General features: G+C 45.1%; 1 protein-coding gene across 1 annotated transcript; it reads left to right on the top strand.

The window, feature by feature from the left end:
- Positions 1-249: 249 nt before the first annotated feature.
- BRD3 (bromodomain containing 3) lies at positions 250-17,580 on the top strand. Its single transcript, XM_009878608.1, has 11 exons — positions 250-567; positions 2,245-2,382; positions 3,332-3,479; positions 4,916-5,130; positions 6,802-7,173; positions 12,268-12,396; positions 12,831-13,022; positions 13,847-14,082; positions 14,610-14,902; positions 16,609-16,737; positions 17,465-17,580. The coding sequence occupies exons 1-11, from the start codon at positions 367-369 to the stop codon at positions 17,578-17,580; spliced, it is 2,169 nt and encodes a 722-aa protein (XP_009876910.1). The 5' UTR covers positions 250-366.
- The last annotated feature ends 1,758 nt before the right edge of the window (positions 17,581-19,338 follow it).

Below are 19,338 nucleotides of genomic sequence, written 5' to 3'. Positions count from 1 at the left end.
TAAAGCAAGAACTAGTCCTATGAAGCTTACTGGCTCTCTGCAGGCTTTGAATTTAGGAATTGCTGCTCCACTGTCTCTTGGGTCTTGAACTGTGCCATCTGTGTCATCAAGATAAAGTGTGTTACAGGGGATCAATCAGGTGGGTTGAAGAGCCTGAGTTCAAACACTATCAACAGCAGAAGTCTCTTAACATACCTCCTTCAGGTAAGTATGTATTTACACATTGTTCTGTTCCTCTCCTTTGATCTAGGTTATATGGTTGGACCCTGGAAATGGGATGTCAGTCCCGTTCAGGGAGCATAAAGGAAGAAAGAAGATCTCCCAATTGCTGCTGCTGTGACAGCGAGTGAGAGCAAGAGCAGGAAGATGTCGACAGTCACGTCAGCCATCCAGGCTCCTCAGGGCCCTGTGAATCCACCGCCTCCGGAAGTCACTAATCCTAATAAGCCTGGCCGGAAGACCAATCAATTGCAATACATGCAAAATGTTGTGGTAAAGACCTTGTGGAAGCATCAGTTTGCTTGGCCTTTCTACCAACCGGTTGATGCAATTAAATTAAATTTGCCGGTACGTATCTATCGACTTTTGCTCAGTTTTCTGTTCTTAGAAAGGTTTGTGCTGGCGAGATCAGTTTTCTGATCACTGGATCAGAATGGCTAGGTGGATTTTGGGGATATCCTTGAATGCTCTTAGACTCGCTAAATTAGAAGATGATGCCTTTCAGAGGTGGTGAGTCTCCTTCTCTAAGCTGCTTCTTTCCAGGAAATGAGAGTCCCATACTCTTCACCTCTTCAAAGAGCTCTATAAGTGTAAAAACTCAGCAATGGAGACATACCTGACCGCTCCTACACACCTGCTTCACTTCAATGTGGACACTACGCACGTACCCCTGTCCGCTGTGCTGTCTGCTCAGCCGGGCAGCCCATTGCAAAGGAACTCTGGCTGCTTTGAGCAAGAAGGTTGCATCTAGATTCTGAGGGAGTGTGATTCTGGGATGTAAGGTCAGGAGAGCTCCAGTTTTCACAGGTTATAACCCAGTTTTATGGGCTGGATTACAAGTCTTTTGACCTCTGAAAGTTGATGAATACTGTTGATAATGCTACACTTAACACCTGTATAGTATTTCTCTAGATCTGTGCTCCTTTGTGTCGTCTTTTTGTAGATTTCATTTCTCAGTGAGGCATTTTGAGCTGGTTTTAGCACAGGTTACCAGAGAATTTAAAAGAGGAGTCAGTTGGAAGAACAGTTGTTTTTCACATGTGGCCTGAACTTGCACAAGCCTAATAGCCTGTCGGATTGTCTTTTCTGCCCTAGTGTGCCTTGCCTGGAAATTTTAGTGCTTCAGGTGATGCTTAAGGGTTGGGCTGAGAGCGTGGCCGGTGGCTGTACGTGGCTTTGTGTATGTGTGCAGCAAGAGGGCTTGGCTGCTTTTCTCCAGAATGAGAAAATTACCATGTGTAACCTTGCATGCCTACAGGATCTCCAGCCTATTCACAGCCTCTACAGATGCTTGAGACCAGCCCAGAAAGAAACTGGGTTAACGTGTGAAAGCCTTTTAAGGGCTGAAATGCCTGTAAAAGAGGCACTGAAACATTTAGCACAGTCTTAGCCAGCGCTGGCACTGATAAACTTCTGTAAGTGCTAAAGGCAGTCTTTTAAAGAGGGGGGCAGAAATGCTCTTTCCCAAATTGCAGCCAGTCCTCCGTTAAACTGACCACTCTGCCAAAGCTCCTGCTGCCCTGAATTTGGGTCCCAGGTGAGTACGGGGTGCATCACTGCCCTGCTAGGCTGGCTGGCGAGTGCTGCTCCAAAATTGTGCCTACAGCATCGAAACAGGTAGCAAGGCTGCAAGCAGCTTCCAGGGAGAGCCGCTTCGAAAGCATGGCTTCCTCCACATGGTTCTTAGCACCTTCCCAGTCCAGCTGCCCTTACTAAAAGCGCGTAATGTCCAAGTAGCAGGTTTTGAGCATGTTTGAGCATGTGCTGGGGGCAGCTGGGGAAGACTTACAGTTGTGGAAAAGAGTTCTTGTGCTAGGTAGTCAAGTTCAGCATAATGCTAGATTGAAGAGCTACAAATTAAAAAAATGAATGAAAGTGAAAGTATTTGCAATTTCCACAAAAAAAAATTTGGGGATATGTTGGGTTTTTCTGGACGGCAAATGAGGAGAGAGCTGGGGCTGGAGGGAGGTGTGAACAGCACTCTGTGTGTCAGGAGATGTAACGTCTTTCCTGTATCTCCAACAGGATTATCACAAAATAATAAAAAACCCCATGGACATGGGGACGATCAAGAAGCGCCTGGAACATACCTATTACTGGAGTGCCAGTGAATGTATGCAGGATTTCAACACCATGTTTACAAATTGTTACATTTATAACAAGGTAAAGCCTTTAGCTGGGGCATTGCCTAGAAAAAACCCACCTTAGAACTGCTGTAACACAGATTTTGAACGGGGCCAGCTCCGCTGTGCTCTGGGCCCTCCTTGCAAGGATTTGAAATGCCACTAATTGCAACCACATTACTTGAAACGCACAAAGCTGTCTTTGTGCTTTGTCTTTCTTCCCCCAGACTAGTTAAAATGGCAAATGTGCCATTTAGTTATAGGTAGTTGTGCGTTCTGGGGTTATATAGCAAGTTTTTACTCCTTTTATTTTCAGTTAGGAATTCTTTAAGATGAGCTACAGGTTATGCAGGGTTTGCAGGTGTTCTGTGGGGTATTAGTGCTGTCTCGCAGTAAATACTGTCTCTCAATAGCAGAGGGCAGTTCAGGAAATAGACCTCTGCTCTCTGAATATGTCTTGTCCATACTTGCACACCTTTAGATTGCTTCGTATTATTTTGGGTTGGGCTTGTTTACTGTTTTGTTAGGTTGTTAAGAGGCTCTATTCTTCGTATTATGTTTTCTACAGTGGTTTGTCGTCATTCACCCACACTGGAGAACAAACTGAAATAAACAAATTAATTAGTTTGAGCCACAGAGTATGTGTTTATGCTCTTCTTTTGGACCTGCTGGCAAGCGGGAGGACAGCTCATCTGTTCCAGTTTGTTGCTTCCACGCTGTTTCACAGGATGAGGGTTATCAGGCTGCTACTGGAAGTCCTGATAACTCTGGATGCAGCATACTTAGAGGCTGTAATTACTGCATGTTAGACCAGAAAGAAAGAGCAGGAGGGTAGCATGCAAGGAGGGAGATGAGCTAGTCTGTTTACTGTTGGATACTTTCATTTATTTGAAGGGCAATGTCACTGAGGATTTGAAAGCCTGACCTTGAACCTCTCTGCTTCTAATATGTGAATGATACAGGGTGGGTTTGTATTCTTCCTTCTGCAGCCCACAGATGACATCGTCCTCATGGCCCAAGCCCTGGAGAAGATATTTCTGCAGAAGGTTGCTCAGATGCCTCAGGAGGAAGTTGAATTATTACCCCCAGTTCCTAAAGGCAAAGGTCGCAAGCCGTCAGCAGGCACGCAGGGTGCAGGTATGTACCCAGCCCAGTGACACGAAATGCTGTGAGCCTGCTCCCAAGGCCTGACCCACCTTCCGAGCTGCCTGGGTTTGTAAGTGGTGAAGAGGCTGGGAAGGGAACATGTAATCTAATGGCTAAAGCAGTGGAGAGCAAAGTGTGAGTTGTCTAGATAATGTTCACCTGGTGTTTTGGGAGTTGTGTGTCTTAAGGCCACTCTGCATTTGTCACCTTGCCGGCTGTGACATACCTATTGCTTCAGTAAGGGAGAGCAATGCTGTTGTTTCTTGTAGGCAAAGGAAAAAACAAGGCAAGAAGAGATGAGGTAGTTAGACATGCCAGTCTGCTGCAAGTGACAGACCATGGCATGGAATGCCTTTATAGACCTGGGTTTATGTAGCTCTCTCAAGGTCCTGGCAGAACACTGACACAGCGGAGACTAGGACTCGAATCATGCCAGTCCCATAAACCCTCTATAACATTTTTTTTTTTTTGCACACATGGTTGTGACATCATAAAATAAAATTGGTTCGACAGAAAGGATTTATAAAGCTGTTGCAAAAGGCTGCATAGAGCATTGCATATCAGTAGAAACATTTAGTTCAGTTTACCTAGAGTTGATTTTAGATAGATTTAGGTCTAAAATGCCTCTAAGCATGGTAAAACAGTTTATAAAGAAGCTTGTGGGCTGAATTCCACTGTTGCAGTTTTTTTATTCTGTAAACTAGGTCTAATTGTTGCTCTGGGAAAGTCAACTGTTCCTCTTTGTTTTCCCACATCTCGGGTACCAAACGGAGCTACAACGTCATCCGAGCTCAAAGAAATTTGAGGTGATGTGGTTTTTTAGCATCCTTTGATAAAAGCTGCTAGAAAAACGTAGAGGAGTATTACTTCTTTGGTTTAGTTACTAGATTTGTCCCCCATTACACTAGTAGGTCGTTCTTTAACAGGGCAGATCTAGCATGACCCTGGCTCTCAGAAGACTCTACTCCCAGCTCTGTTTCTTCTGCCGCATACCATGGCAAACTGGAAGTCTGTTGGACTCTTGGGTGTTAGCTGGTAATAGGGAAGTGGTTGTTACCATAACAAAAACTCCCAGACTGAGGTTTGTGCAGGACAGCAGCTGCCCTAAAGAGCCATCTCCTTGAGCTCCTGCTCTTGTACTGAGCGCAGGGCAGCTGAAAGGGGTGAAGACTATCCCAGAGCAACACACACCACGTGCAGAGTTTGAAGTATTTTACTTGCATGTGCCTGGCCTAAAGCTCGTGGCACAAGGACCCCTGGGTCACAGCATCAGCAAATCACACTGTCCTTTGTGCTCTGACTGGGGGCCTTATGCCAAGCCCATGTCACACGCTCCAGCAGCACCAGCGTCACTTCGTCCCCAATGTCTTGTCGGTACTTGTAACCATCAATACATTGCGGTGTGTTTTCGCTTTGTCGTTTGAAAGGAGTGCAGCAAGCAGTGGCCGTGTCTTCCGTCTCCCCGCCGGCCCCGTTCCAGAGCGTCCCTCCAGCCGTGTCTCAGACGCCCGTCATTGCTGCCACCCCTGTGCCAACCATCACTGCTAATGTCCCGCCTGTCACTGCCCCTCCCGCCGCTGCTCCCCCTCCACCTGCCGCTCCGATAATGCCCGTGGTGCCTCCTACGCCACCGGTAGTCAAGGTAAATGGAGAACTCAACCCCTTCCTCTTCAAAAGGCAATATTTCTAAGCAGTGCTTTATTTTCATCCCCTCACTGCTGGTTACGTGCAGTATTTCTCTTCACGTTTGACTCCTTGCCTCTCCTGTTGTCCTTTTGGGGTGTGCTCAGACAAGTGCTTGCTGTTGAATTTGAGGGGGTTGAGACAAGTTTTGTCAGTTATACTGCTCCCCAGCTGAGATGTCAACTGTAATTGCTCCAGCTTGGTTACAAGCTCTCATCTGACCATGGCTTTAGCCAGCGTTGATGTTCCATGAAACAGAAAGCTCTTGGAGGTTTCCCTCCTTTCACAGCCCAAAGCATCAATTCCCTCTCTGAGCCCCTGATTTCACTGGAACTATTCCTTTAAGGTTTGCAGACTCCAGCACTAGAAATGTGCCTTTCTGCCATAAAGCAGTTCAAGACAAGCCTGTCGCTCCAGTTGGAGGAGACTGATGTTGCCTGCAGGTTGTGGGTGCATTAGTTCTGTCTTCCTTACTGAATAATCTTCTGGGAGTTGTCACTGGTGTTTTGCTTTTTACTATGTTAATTTATGTGTAAATGAAAATGTTGCTCTAAATAATTGGAATATTCCTAGCAAGCTGTGTATTGCTTTAAAAATGATGAAAGCATAATTCAGAGAAAGATGGGGTTTTTTACCTAAACTGGGGAATGAAGTGCAACAGTTTTGGTGTTCTCTAATGGGAGGTTGCATGCACCAGCAGAGCCACAGAATTGTTTTGCTTATTTAACCCTACAGTTTGGGAATTAGTAGAGAAATTGTAAGTCAGATCTTGCCGCTAAGCTGTCTTCTTCAGAAACCTGTCTCGTACTTCACTTTCTGTCCAGATAACTCACTTCTGAGAATCAATTTAATTTTAAAACTCAAGGATGAAACTGGAAGTGAGTTTGTCAAATACGCACTGCAAAAATAATTCTGCTTGGGATTTACTGAAGATCTCCCTGAGATTTCCCAAAGGAACCTTTTTTCCCTTTCTCTCCAGAGAACTAAATTCTTCGTAGGAGCACAAGAGAGAGCTGACTGGACAGTTACAACTTGAATTTATGCGAGAGGGATTTTATTTGCTTAAGGCAAAATCATTAAATTCTTGCTCTTGTCCGTAAGAAGCGATCTACTTCAGCACATCCACTAAGTACAAGGGAGTGAGGGCTCACGGGTCTTTGGTGATTAATATGCTTTGGTTCAGAACTTATAGCCTGATCCTGCCACTGGGGACTCAGACATGTGGTTAAGTTACTGACACTTACTAAGTCACGATGCATCAGCTGAGCTGCAGTAATCGACTGGGCGCACTCCTTTCCCTTGGCAAACATGAGGTAAGAGTCCTTAGTTTAAATCTCAGTGATATACGTAGACTAACACATTTTGCATCGTGTTTGGGGTTGGGCTGGAGACGTGCAAGTGGCTGGTTACTGTGGCTCAGGTGACACATAGTCATAATACATTGTGTGGTAGTCACTGAACTGTGTTGAAGCCTCTCATCACAAGTCCCATTTATCCTGGCGAAGTAATTGTACTTTCTGTCACAGGACAGGCAGATCTCAAAACTAAGGATGACTTGGGCTAGGTTTCTGCTAGTGCAGCACAAGAGCTGGGCATGTACTCACGAAAGTCTGTCTACCTGCTGTTTCAGAAAAAAGGAGTCAAGCGGAAAGCAGACACGACAACCCCCACCACCTCGGCCATCACTGCCAGCCGGAGCGAGTCCCCCACGCCCCTCTCGGACCCCAAGCAGGCCAAAATCATCGCTCGACGGGAGAGCGGCGGCCGGCCCATCAAACCACCAAAGAAAGACCTTGAAGATGGAGAGGTCCCCCAGCATGCAGGGAAGAAGGGCAAACTCTCTGAGCACCTCAAGTACTGTGACAGCATTCTCAAGGAGATGCTTTCGAAGAAGCACGCAGCCTATGCATGGCCCTTTTACAAGCCTGTTGATGCAGAGGCCTTGGAATTACATGACTATCATGATATTATCAAACACCCCATGGATCTCAGTACTGTTAAAGTACGTCCACATTTACCACCTCTTTTGCAGGGTGTTGCAGCCCTCTCGTTGCAGAGGACTGGCTCCTTCTGGGGGAGGGGGAAGGGACAAGGGTAGGAAACTGAACCTGTTTGGATATCATCTGGATATTTTTATATTTTGTTTCCTTCCCCTCTCCTTTTTTCCCCCGTTACCTGGGACATCTGTATTTCTTCTGCACTGCAAAGCAGACTGTGCGATGGCATCCTCTCCTCTTTGTGGATAGTCCAGCTATTTAAACGTGGGACTGTGTTGCGCTCTGAGAAGAAGAGGTGCTGTGTTTCATAGGATTCGATTGATAGTATCCCATTTCCAGAAACTGCTGCCTGCCTGCTTGTTGGCATGATGTGTGGTCCAGATAGGCTTTCGCTGAGCAATTCCAACTGGAACGTGATGACCGCCTGGTACTCGGGGAGGGGAGGAAATAATGTGATGCTTTTGTGGCTCATGCTTGGCTCTTCACGAGCTTAGCTTAGTATGGTCCAATATTCAAGGTAGTTTTCCCAGTATGCTGGAAGGTTTTCTGAATCCCTCTTAAATATCCATGGAGCAAAGCTGTGTTTTCCTAGTTCCCATCTTCTGCTTGGGAGCCAGTCCATGGAATCGGTATTGATGGAGGTGAGACTTTCTTCCACGTGCAGGAAGTGAAGGTATTTCTGCTGGCTTTCACTAATGTGCCAGAAGTGTTTTGCTGCCAGCTGACCCAATGCCTGGGGTGGTCTAAATGCTCAGGTGACAAAAGGGTGGCTGCATTTTTGCTTTCTTTCGTGTTTGTTGGAAAATCCAACGTAGTACCTGGAAGCAGTGTGCCGTGCTCTGATGTGCAATGCCATTCAGCCATGGTGCTACAGGGATTCTTACAGCTGCAGTACTTTTACGAGTATTTTATGTGCGTTCTTTAGTGGTGAGGGAATAGTTGTCGTGGTCTGTGCATTGAGGGTTAGACCAGGAGTTACCAGTGGCTGAGTTTTTGTTGCTGTTCTGATGCGGTGGTTCGAGGCAAGTTCCCCACAGGTCTATTCTGTAGTTCTCCCTGTCATGAAACGGAGGTAATAACACGTAACCTACCTCACAGGGCTGTTGTGAGAACAGATATTTGGAAGGCACTTTCTAAGTAATAATTATTATCATTTGAGTTTGTACAGAAAAGACTATCTCTGAGCTGGCAAAAGCATCTTAAGTGAGCTCTGGTGGAGCTAGGCTTGGAGATGATTCTCCTGAGCTTGCAGTGCCCTTGCTTTGCAAAAGCCAGTGCAATGTGCAGTATTTTTGATTTGCAGTTAAGCTGAGCTGTGTTTAAGGCCTTCAGCAATTCAATGGCCGGAGAAGAGGGCGAAGTGAAGGGTGAGTTGTGCTGCAAGCAAGAAGAGGGAGCCTGAAACGCAGTAGTAAAAGCAGGAGAAAGGACTAGGTTGAGCATGGTAGTCTGTGGTGCAGGAGCTCTGGTGCCTGGACGAACTCATTCGGTTACTGTACTGACTTTAGTGGGACCTTTCAGACCTATTTTCAGCTTAGTCACATTCCCTTGACTTCCTAGGGATGCAATGCATCTCCAGAGATACCCACAGCCTGGTAGATCAAGCTCCAGCTGAATTCAGTAAGATTAGAGATGGAGAGAGTGAAATCCTGACTCTCTCAGAGTTGCTGTTTCCATGTGTGGTTAGCTGGCTTCTTATTGCAAGAGATTCTGTGCTGTGTTCTGCAAAATCTAGGTACGAAGCTGTGATTTCTTGTGTTGGTGATTTCTTCAAACTCAAATCTCTTTATAGTCCTAACTTCATTCTTTTAAAATTAAAAAAAAAACCCAAAAACAAACCACCACGAAAACAACCCTCTGCACTTTTCTGCAAGTGCAGGTAATACTCTCCCTATGTTTTTCTGCCCTAATGTAGGGCAGAAAACTGGAGACAAGTTAATGGCAAACCCAGTCGAGTCTTTTGTATGTAAAGACTCTGGATTTGTCTTTCCACGTGGCAGTATTTTTCTTAATAAACTTGTTTGAAGTGCTGTCTGGTATTGTTTTCTTATGGAGTGTTTTATTATCGTTGCTCTTGGCATGCAGATCGTAGTGTGACTTCTCCGAGATGCGGTCCGTAACACATTAATGGCACGGAAGAGAAACGTGCTGTTTGCAGGCAGTGTAATTCTCTGGTGTCAGGGGCTCTCTCCCTGGCTCTGAAAGGTTTTAGACTTAATTCTGCACAAGTAACAGTGGCTGTGGTAAAGCAGTGCAATAAAAGGCCGTCAAGCTAATCTTGAAAGAATTATGTGAGAAAATATAACGTAAGCATTTCTGCAGCTGTACAAGATTCCTCAGTACCTGGTTGCTTGTCGCTTTGGTTCTCTGCTTATGTGAGGTTTGATTTTTCTTCAGAGGATATCTTTAATGTCCAGGAGCTTTTGGTTTTTGGTGGTTTTTTTTTTTTGTTCCCCCCACCCCGCAGAGGTGTGCTTCTGAAGGATTTGGAGATTTGCTTTCTCTGTGGCGGGTTGGCTGTCGCTACTGTGCCAGGGGAAGTGAGAGGCGGAGGGGCTGTGGCTGATCTCGTCTCAGGCAGAAGCAGTGGGGTGTGCCGCGGCGCTGAGTCGGAGCTGGGACTGAGAGTGGGAGGAACTGAAGGGACAGGATCCGTGAGCTCGTCGCCGCCTCAGTTCTTCGATCGCCTTTTCTTGCAATTAATTGCTATGGTTTCAGAGCAGCCGAGTTCAGGGTCTTGAAACTGAGGAGCCATTCTTTGAGTGAATTTTAAAGATTTCTTTGCTTACAGCTATTTTAGAATGCAAACACAGCTTCACAGAGCTGCTGCTTTTGTTGAGGTGATTTCTGAAAGGTGCACTTAGGCCCCCAGAAGTCAGGCTGAGTCCTTGTTAGCTGGTAGAGATGGTATTTTCTCTGCTAAAGTCACTGAGCCTGTGTGGCCCTGTCCCTCGTCAGCTCCTGCTCTTGTGCCGTGCCCAGGGCATGTGCTTTGGGGACAGATTGGTGTTCAGTTTAGTCTTGGAGAAGAAACAGCGGAAAAGTGTTAGATCTTCAAACACGTAAAAGATTGCTGCAAGAAGGGAGGGAGCAAATTTTTCTCTCCATTCTCTGTGAGCAAGACAAAGCTAACCTGTGATGAAGAGCCGTTTCTGAATGTTAAAGAATATTAAATAATTGAAATGATTGCTGTAGTAGATGTTATGTGAGGCAGAGAAAGGACTAGCTGACCTCCCAGCACCTCTGCCAGTCCTCCTTGTCTATGACTCCTGATTTGCAATTGTAACTCTAGTAACTTTTTTAAGCACCTGGATATCTCAAAGTGAATTTGTAACTGAAGATATTCCAGGCCAGCAATTTAAAGTCCTTTTTTTTTTCCTTGCTTTTGTTAATTTAATTATTCTTTACAAGAAAACAAAACAATCCCCAGATTAAAACCGTTGGGCTAAAAACCCATTTGGTTTCGTGAAAGTGGTGCCTCAGACACTGGAATGTATTTTGTAGGCAGTAATCAGCCACAGAGTGTGCCAAACAAATATAAGTGCATGAAAAAGGCCTTTCATGCAGCAAGGCGTATTTTAAAATAAATGGGCCCTTTCGGTTGAACTTATGTTTTGCTTTGGATTTGGCCTGAGACGCGTTTCAAACAAGGCCAGCTCTCCTTCGGGTAGGAGAGGCACAAACCTATTTCATTTTCTGTCTTTGTGCTGTGGCTCGGAGGCTGTCTCCTGGTTTTATTCACGAAGAGAAGGAGGTTTTGCAATGAAGGTTTGACAGCTGTCTGGCTGCAGCAGAGCAGGGCGTAAAGCTGCAGGAATGTCACCGCCCTGCACACAGGTCCCTCCAAAGCTGCAGCCCCAGAGGTGAAGTTCTGCCCTGGTCAGAACATAAAAAAAAAGTTTTCAGAGTCGTTGCAGTGTTCTGAGACAGTCACAAGGTCTGCCATGGAGCTGTGAAATACCTGTAGCTTCCATTGAACAAATGGTAATTTTGCTTGTGTTAAGTGTGGGTTCCAGACCCTGAGCCTTGCTTTCTGCTTGGGGGGGGGGCCGTGCCTTCCCTGCTCGTGTTTGCAGCCCGGCAGCCCTTCCCTGCGCTGGGGGATACAGGTGCAGGAGACTTACAAAAGGGAGGCCTGCAAGCACTTGGCGAATAGAGAATTTCTTTAAACCCAGGTCTTCTTAAATGCAAATGAAATCTAGTGTTAGCTTCCTTTTCCTTTCAGTAGGAGTAATTGGAGCTAAGGTTTTATACATAGTAGTAATATATGCATAAAATCAGTAAAGTTCTAGGAATGCTATAAACTATTCTCTAAACCCAAGTCATTCAGTCCCAAACAGCAAGAGAGGATGAAAGTGGGAGATGAAAAATGAGAGAAAGGAACAAGATGCAAATGCTGATATTTACCTTCAGTACAGTAGGAAATAACGTTATGAACAGGTTCATAAAATGTAAGTTCTGTATCCTCTCTGTATCGGTTGGATGTTCAGATCGAGAGCAGTTGAACTGTAATTGCCTGTCTTGCTGTAGGAATTGCCAAACGAAATTCATGCCCAGTGTTAGCAGGAAGTTGGAGTTAGATGCTCGTGATCTTTTCTGCCCTTTCAGATTTGCAGGGCAAATATGCCTGAGCAGCACGTAGAAATACATGCTTAAGGTACTAGTGTAATTGTAGCTCGGTTGTTTACTGACTCTTGCCCTTTCTGTCCATGCTCCTTGTTTACATTAGTTTGTGATCCAGCAAATCCTTTTTCTAAATGACTCTATTTTCTCATAGAGTAAGGTCTCTGACAGATTTATATAGTACTACTTAGAAAACAACTCAAATTTCAAATCTCAAAGTGTTTAAACTGTTATGGAGCAATGTCAGCTTATTTGGTTGCTTGGTGTGTGCTTGCTTGCTTGTTTTAAAAAGTATAAAATCTGAATGTTATTTAGGAGCCAATAACCCAGATCAAACCACTGTTCTCTTAGACAAATGTGATTTTTGAGGCTGTTCTGAGCTGTCTCCAAGATGCAAGTGTCCTCCATACAGTTACTACAAATGCCTTTTGCTTATGGCTTTTTCTCCCCTTTCCCTTTGGCTTGTTTGTTTGCAGAAAAAAATGGACAGCCGGGAGTACCAGGATGCACAAGGTTTTGCAGCAGATATTCGGTTAATGTTCTCTAATTGTTACAAGTACAATCCTCCAGACCACGAAGTGGTAGCGATGGCCAGGAAGCTCCAGGTAAAGGTGTTGGAAAATGTGTCTTCCACAGTATGTTTAGTGTCAGCCACGGGGCATCCACTGATAGATCCAAGTGTGGATCTGCTCTTGGCACCAACAAGGGAGAGTCTGTGATTCCTCCAGCCCTTGGAAAGAGCCGTGTTCCCTGCTGCAGAACTGTTATGTTCTTCGCATGGCATGGCCCAACACAACATTCCACTCCTAAAACGTTAAAATTTTTGCTGTATACAGTAATGGGAGAACTTTCTTGGCCTTACAGAATATGCCCATCTGTACGTTATTATCGTACAGCACTTTGTGTAGTGCAGTAGGACCCTAACCCACGGTGGGGTTTCCGGTGTGTTTAAAATGCCAGAGGCATTTCTTTGTCGTTGAGTTTGTGTCTTTTGTCACTAATTTTCCCTCCCCTCCCGCCTTTTTTTTTTTTTTTTTAGGATGTCTTTGAGATGAGATTTGCAAAAATGCCTGATGAGCCTGCAGAGGCCCCACCTCCGGCTCCACCAGCAGCACCAGTGGTGAGCAAAAGCACAGAGAGCAGTCACAGCAGTGAGGAGAGCGCTTCCGACTCAGATAGCTCGGACTCAGAAGAGGAGCGAGCGACTCGGCTGGCGGAGCTCCAGGAGCAGGTACTTCAGTGGCCACGTTGTGTCTGTGCAGCGGGAGAGGGTTTAATTTTGGTCTTAAAAATCCCATCGAGGCTGGGATGCAGCAAATCAATCTGCTCCCCCCGCCAGCTAAATGGGAAGAATGCCTGGCTGTGAAATAAGGGCACGTTTGATGTAATGGGGTTTTTTGTTGATAGAGCCGTGCTCGGTGCTGGTGCTCTCTGCTTCCTTCTGGGGTACCAGAGTATGAGTAAAGGTGCACACAATAGCAGAGGTCTAGAAGGAGCAGACACATTTTTTATGAGATCTCAGGCATACTAAAATCTGTCACAGGCTGCCTGTGGCATATTGTTCCCTTGTCCCTTGTCTGTAGAAGTGACCTGTTTTGACCGTTGGAGTTGCAAACGCTTAAGCCACGGCCTTTCTTATTATGCAGGTGTACAGTGCCAGATGTTGCAGTGCTTATGTGTGCTACTGTAATGCAACAAAGCATTAACAGAATAGTTTATCTGATGTCTTAAAGCAAGCTTTTAGGAGAGCCGTGAAGGAACCCAGGATTCCAGAGGCCAAGTTGTCAGCACTCTAGACAGAGCTATTAAGCTTAATTTTTATTTGCCCCTATAAAACAAGAATAACGTATTTGTTGGAGTCAACTTCTGTGTACATGCAATTTATTTTTTTTAAAAGAATTTCAAATCAAGCAAAGTCTCCTGAGTTCAGTCACTAGACTGCTGGATTGGTGACCTTGGGATGTGCTTACACATTGGGTTGTAGAGGAAAGATATGTGGGGGCATCAGTTACTCTGCCTTGAAGTCTGGTTAATTTTTTCACTGTTCTGCCCCAGCTAAAGGCTGTCCATGAGCAGCTAGCTGCATTGTCACAAGCACCGGTGAACAAACCAAAGAAAAAAAAAGAGAAGAAGGAAAAAGAGAAGAAGAAGAAAGATAAAGAGAAGGAAAAAGAAAAGCACAAAGTAAAAACTGAGGAGGAGAAGAAACCCAAGGTGGCTCAGCCGCCAAAACAAGCCCAGCAGAAGAAAGCCCCAGCTAAGAAAGCAAACAGCACAACGACAGCCAACAGGTGAGAGCCTGCCTCTGCCAGTGCTCCTAAGGGGAGTGCGGAGAGCTTCCCGTCTGGTTCTCTTGTCCATCCTGTCCCCTTGAATTCCTGTGAAGCTTAATTGTCAGAGCAGATAATTTACTGTTGGAACAGCATCCCCATTCCCAGACAACTCCAGGGAGTCTTTAAGTTAGAGCTGGCAGTGGAACCATCGTATTTCTACTGTCCAATTCCTTTAGAATCCCTGTCTGATCATTCTCGGATAAGATTTTGCTTTTTGCCTTTTGTGCAGCCAGCAAGATCGTGCCATTCCATTGCTGCCCCCCTGCTGAATGTGGGCTTGTTGTCATGCCTCACAGGGCTAAAATATAGGAGTAGAACAGCTGATCTCAGATTTCTGAACTTTTTCAGAAGTTTCGGTGCTGTTCGAGCTGCCTGACTGGAGGTTCGAAGCCAGGACCATTGGGATGTTTGTTACAAGGGGATAGAAAAAGAGTTCACTGTTGCTATGTACTCATGAATCTTTCCATGTTTGTCAACCCCCTCAGGCAGCCCAAGAAGGGAGGCAAACAGGCATCTGCAACCTACGATTCAGATGAGGAGGAGGAAGGTCTGCCTATGACCTATGATGAGAAGCGACAGCTCAGCTTGGACATCAACCGCCTGCCTGGGGAGAAGCTGGGCAGGGTGGTGCACATCATCCAGTCACGAGAACCTTCCCTCAGAGACTCCAATCCCGATGAGATAGAAATAGATTTTGAAACATTGAAGCCCACAACTTTACGAGAACTGGAGAGATACGTGAAATCTTGTTTACAGAAAAAACAAAGGAAACCATTTTGTAAGTTACCTCCTGGGGCATGTAATCCCCCACCAGCTTTTGGGCTCAGCTTTGGAGTTCAGGGCATGTGTGTTGGGATTCTCTTATCCAGCTGTTGCGTAGGTGATGACAGGGATTTTTAGAGCTTCTTTTTCCCCAGGAAAATGCACAGAATCTTTTCTTTTTTTTTTCTTCCTTTCCGTGACATCATGCTGTGGAGACCTGGAGGACTATTGTGTTCCTCTACAAGACCTGTGTGATATCTTTTATTACTTATCTAGAATCTAGAAGGCACTATAAATGTTTCAGTCTCATTGTGTTAGGTATTATGTGCACACATCTGGAAGGATCAGTTTCTTATCCTGAATAGTTTAGCATCTAATTAGGAAGGAAACAAAAAGTGTGGCTGGGATCCAAAACACCGAGGAAATAAATAACTTGCACAACGTTACCTCAGCAACCTGTGCATTCTGGCTCTTAAGTGTCCGAGTTGTGCTCTTCCTCGATGGCCTGATGACACTATTACCCTCAGCCTATTAGATCAGAGGGTTAATGTTAACGAGCTGCCGAGCGTACGGTTTGGTATGGGACAGGTTTTTCTCTGTGCCTTATCCACAGAGAGTGAATTGTTGTGGCCCCTTGGGAGTTTAGCTCCAGCTCAATAGCAGTCGGGTCACTTACCTGAAGTGGTCCTGGCTCCGTCCATCTGCTTGTCAGTTGAGAGTTGTCCTGCTAAGAGTGTAACACAATAGCTGCTCACAACTTTTGCAGAGCACCTCTGTTTCTTCACCACAGGATTTCCAGGTAGGCCTAAGCAAAGCTCAGACTCTGACCCTTTTTGCTTTTCAATACGCTGCTTTGGTTATTATTGGAATAGATCAGGAGCAAGTTTTCCAGAGTGGTTAGGAGCAAGAACCACGCGAACTCTTGCGCTGTCCGTTGCAGTGCTTGGTGTTGAGGGGCACACCCTCGCAGGACTGTGCTTTCCAGATTTCTTTTTAAAAATCATTACTTTAAAACAGCACACACAGAAACGTAGGTATTTCCTTGCTGGATCAAGCAAAATATCTGGCCCCCGCCTTGTGCTTTTGATACTGGCCAACACCTGTGTCCAATTACCCCTTCTTTGGAGGGGTACTTCTGCTCAGCTGCAGGAATGTTGCTGGCACTTGCCACTATTTCCATCCTGACAGATGCAGCTCCATTCCTGTTGTCTGCCAGCCTTTGCCTCGGTTGGTTTTTAATTTGCCTTTTCTTCTTTTGTTTTGTATTTAAAGCACATACCACAGTAGATTCTTTCATGAGGTATCTTGAATTTTAATGGCAGGTGCTTACTTCTGATAACTTTTAATGGGACACTTTATTTTACAGGGCAGAAAACCCATGTAACAATTCTGTAATTACAAATGTGTAGCTATTGACCGTATAACTGGCTGGTAAGTAACCTGTAACTACAAGGTTATTCCATGGATATTTCTATCTTCTAAATACTTTCCAGAAGATCTCTGTTAAAAAGTGCATGTTACAGGATGACGGTGATTGGATGATCTAGACAACTTCACACGTTGTCCTCTATCTGGGATGTGTAGTTGCTGTGCAGTCGCTTAATCTTAGCAGTGTCACTGCAGAGCGGTTGCGCAGATTTACATGCCCTGTAAAATAGTGATGTCCACTCTTTTTCACCTGCAACCACGCAGTTTCAGAAATTGTGCATTCCTCCTCCACAGCTGCAAGTGGAAAAAAGCAAGCAGCAAAGTCAAAAGAAGAGTTAGCTCAGGAAAAGAAGAAAGAACTAGAAAAACGGTTACAGGATGTCAGTGGGCAGCTAAACAACAACAAGAAACCTGCAAAGAAAGGTAATGGCTGAGGTTTTACTGTGCTAACAATGCCTGAAAACTGTGTATGTGGATAGATTTCCTCACTGAGGCAAAACTACTGCCCTCTTGAGGCCTTGGGTTTGTCTCTGCGATGGTTACCCCAGGTGGTCAGCAGTGTTGGGGCACAGCGAGTTACTGCTGGGCACTGAGCTTCGGCTTGGGGGTTGCTTTGGTCGCTGTCCAGGTGGAAGCACTCCAGGGTGGTAAATGTGAGGTGTCTGCGGGGCAAGTCACCCTTCGGAGGGACGAGGATCTCCTCCTCAGTGTTAGCCTGTGCAGGACTGGGTGTAGGGATCAGTGCCGCAGGGCATTCTTCTCCATTGTGGGATTAAAAAAAGCCCAAGCTCCCCCACAGTGCAGTAGGGTGGAAGATGGTACAGAAGGTTCTTCCGTGCAAGCTGAGCTTGTTTTGGCTTCACGCAAGTCTGGGTTTCTTGTTCAGAGCTTGCCCTGAAGCACGCGAGGCTGTGGACACGGCTGCCCAGGTGCTCTGCCCTGGGTCACCACAAGCTGTGCAGGGCTGTGCTCCTGGGCAGAGCCCGGGCTTGGTGGTCACCCTCAGCCTGAGAAGCCGCCTCACCTGCTGATGGTCACAGCAAGGATGGGCTGGGGGTGAACAAGATGCCCGGGCAAAATGAAGTTGTGAATGAAGGCTTATCCATTTCAGTTCCTTGCCAGTAACGTAGCGCTGCCTCCTTCCCTGCAGAGAAGTCCGGCTCGGCCGCCTCCGGAGGCCCTTCCCGGCTCAGCAGCAGCAGCTCCTCCGAGTCTGGGAGCAGCAGTTCCAGCGGCTCCAGCTCAGACAGCAGCGATTCAGAATGAGCTACGGACACTTACACACAAACCACAGAATGGACATCACCCTCACTGATGCTCTGCAGTGTTCCTTTCTCCTTAATATACTGCTCTTCTTCCACGGTGGTCAGGTTTTTGGGTTTTTTTTCTCCCCTCTCTCTTTCTCTGACTTTTTATTTTATTTTTTTAATTCAGTGTTATAAAAGGTATCTTCCATTTTTTGGGGGGCGCTCTTTTAATAGGTCAAAGATCTTGGTGTGTGTGTGTGTGTGTGTGTGACTAGACTTTATGAGAAATAGTTCCCTTTGCATAAAGTCTCTAAAATACATTTTAACTGAAGAGGATTGGTTGAAAATGGAAGAGCTTCGAACTCTTAGCAGGAGATAAACAGAAAGTTCTGCAAGGTTTGTAGTACACTTCCCTTCTGCCCCTTCCTTCTCCCCAGAAGAAGCCTGCCTGGCTCACACAAGGTAAAAAAAATAATCTTTTTTTAAAAGAAATCTCTGTAAAATGGTACTGTATCTGAAAGATGTTAGCTTTTGAACTAGTTGGTGTATTTGTTATTAGCACTAGTATTCTTGATCTCTAAGTCTCCAGTGTGATGAAGATGTCAGATGCTATCATCTTTTTACATAAAAACAAAAAAACACACACAAAAAAATCTCCTGTACTGTGGATTGCTAACATGCTTTTTTTTAATCTTGGTAGAGGCATAAGCACCTGTTCAGGAAGGTATTTAAGCATGAGTTTAACTTTAAGCACATGAGCAATATAAGTGGTTGCATTTCTTTTTTTTTTATTATTTTTTTTCCTCACTCAAAATTTTCATTTTTTTGAGGCATGCGTTGGGAAGAAGGGAGCAAAGGACACTCAAGTTTCTTGGGAATGTTATTTTTAACATCAAATAGATAATTTCCAGGAAATGGACACTCTCTATGAAAGTTTTCATTTAATTGAAACCAGGTTTTGGCTGAAAGTTCTCAGCTGGACTTCAGAGTGACCCCTGCAGAGTGACCAAGGCAAGTCATGTGCTCCTTATTAGACACATGCTTAAGTGTTTTCTCCATGACAAGCATCTCAGTCTGGGCTTAAAATAAAGGAGCACTTGAGCTCCAGCTGAGGCTGAGCTGGCAGGGGAATTGGAGAGGGATGTTGTGTGTGTTTGGTTTATTTTATTTTTTTTTCTTCTCTCTCCTTATTTCAGCAGTGAGCTTCTAGAAAGGGAATGCTACTTCTGTGTCATGCAGGATGCAGGTTTCCAGGCACTGAAATGCTTACCTCAATAAAAAGGAAATAGAGGGGAGAGAGAAAAAAAGAAAAGAGACTTTTTATTTTTAAGGCTTGCAATTTTTTTAGTCCAGCCTAATGTTTTGACCTGCACTGCTGCAATACACTCTGTTTTCACTGTCCCTAATTTCATGTATATACAACTACTTTATTTATTAAACACCATTGGTAATTTAAATCTTAATTAAAAGCAAAAAAACGAAAGCAAAGCTGTATTTATGCATACCAGCAGAAATGCAGACTTTTAATGTGGTTTGAATCAAATTTTACAAAAACAATAACGCAGTTGAAAAATCAGAGACTTTATTTAAATACACTGGACTTCATACCTACAGGTGCTACAGTCCAGTCTATCGTGTGTCTGGTGCTCTGTCACGTTTGGTGTGTTTATTTTTTGATTTATTTTCTCTCTTCTCTCTTTTCACCTCAGCCCCCTTTTTTCCTGTTTTGTACAGATTTTGGAGACATACAAGTAGATACAATTTCTTGATGCAGCAC

The sequence above is a fragment of the Apaloderma vittatum genome, unplaced genomic scaffold, assembly GCF_000703405.1.
Source record: "Apaloderma vittatum isolate BGI_N311 unplaced genomic scaffold, ASM70340v1 scaffold23691, whole genome shotgun sequence".
In the NCBI taxonomy this organism is placed as follows: domain Eukaryota; kingdom Metazoa; phylum Chordata; class Aves; order Trogoniformes; family Trogonidae; genus Apaloderma; species Apaloderma vittatum.
This window is presented reverse-complemented; position numbering and strand designations above follow the sequence as displayed.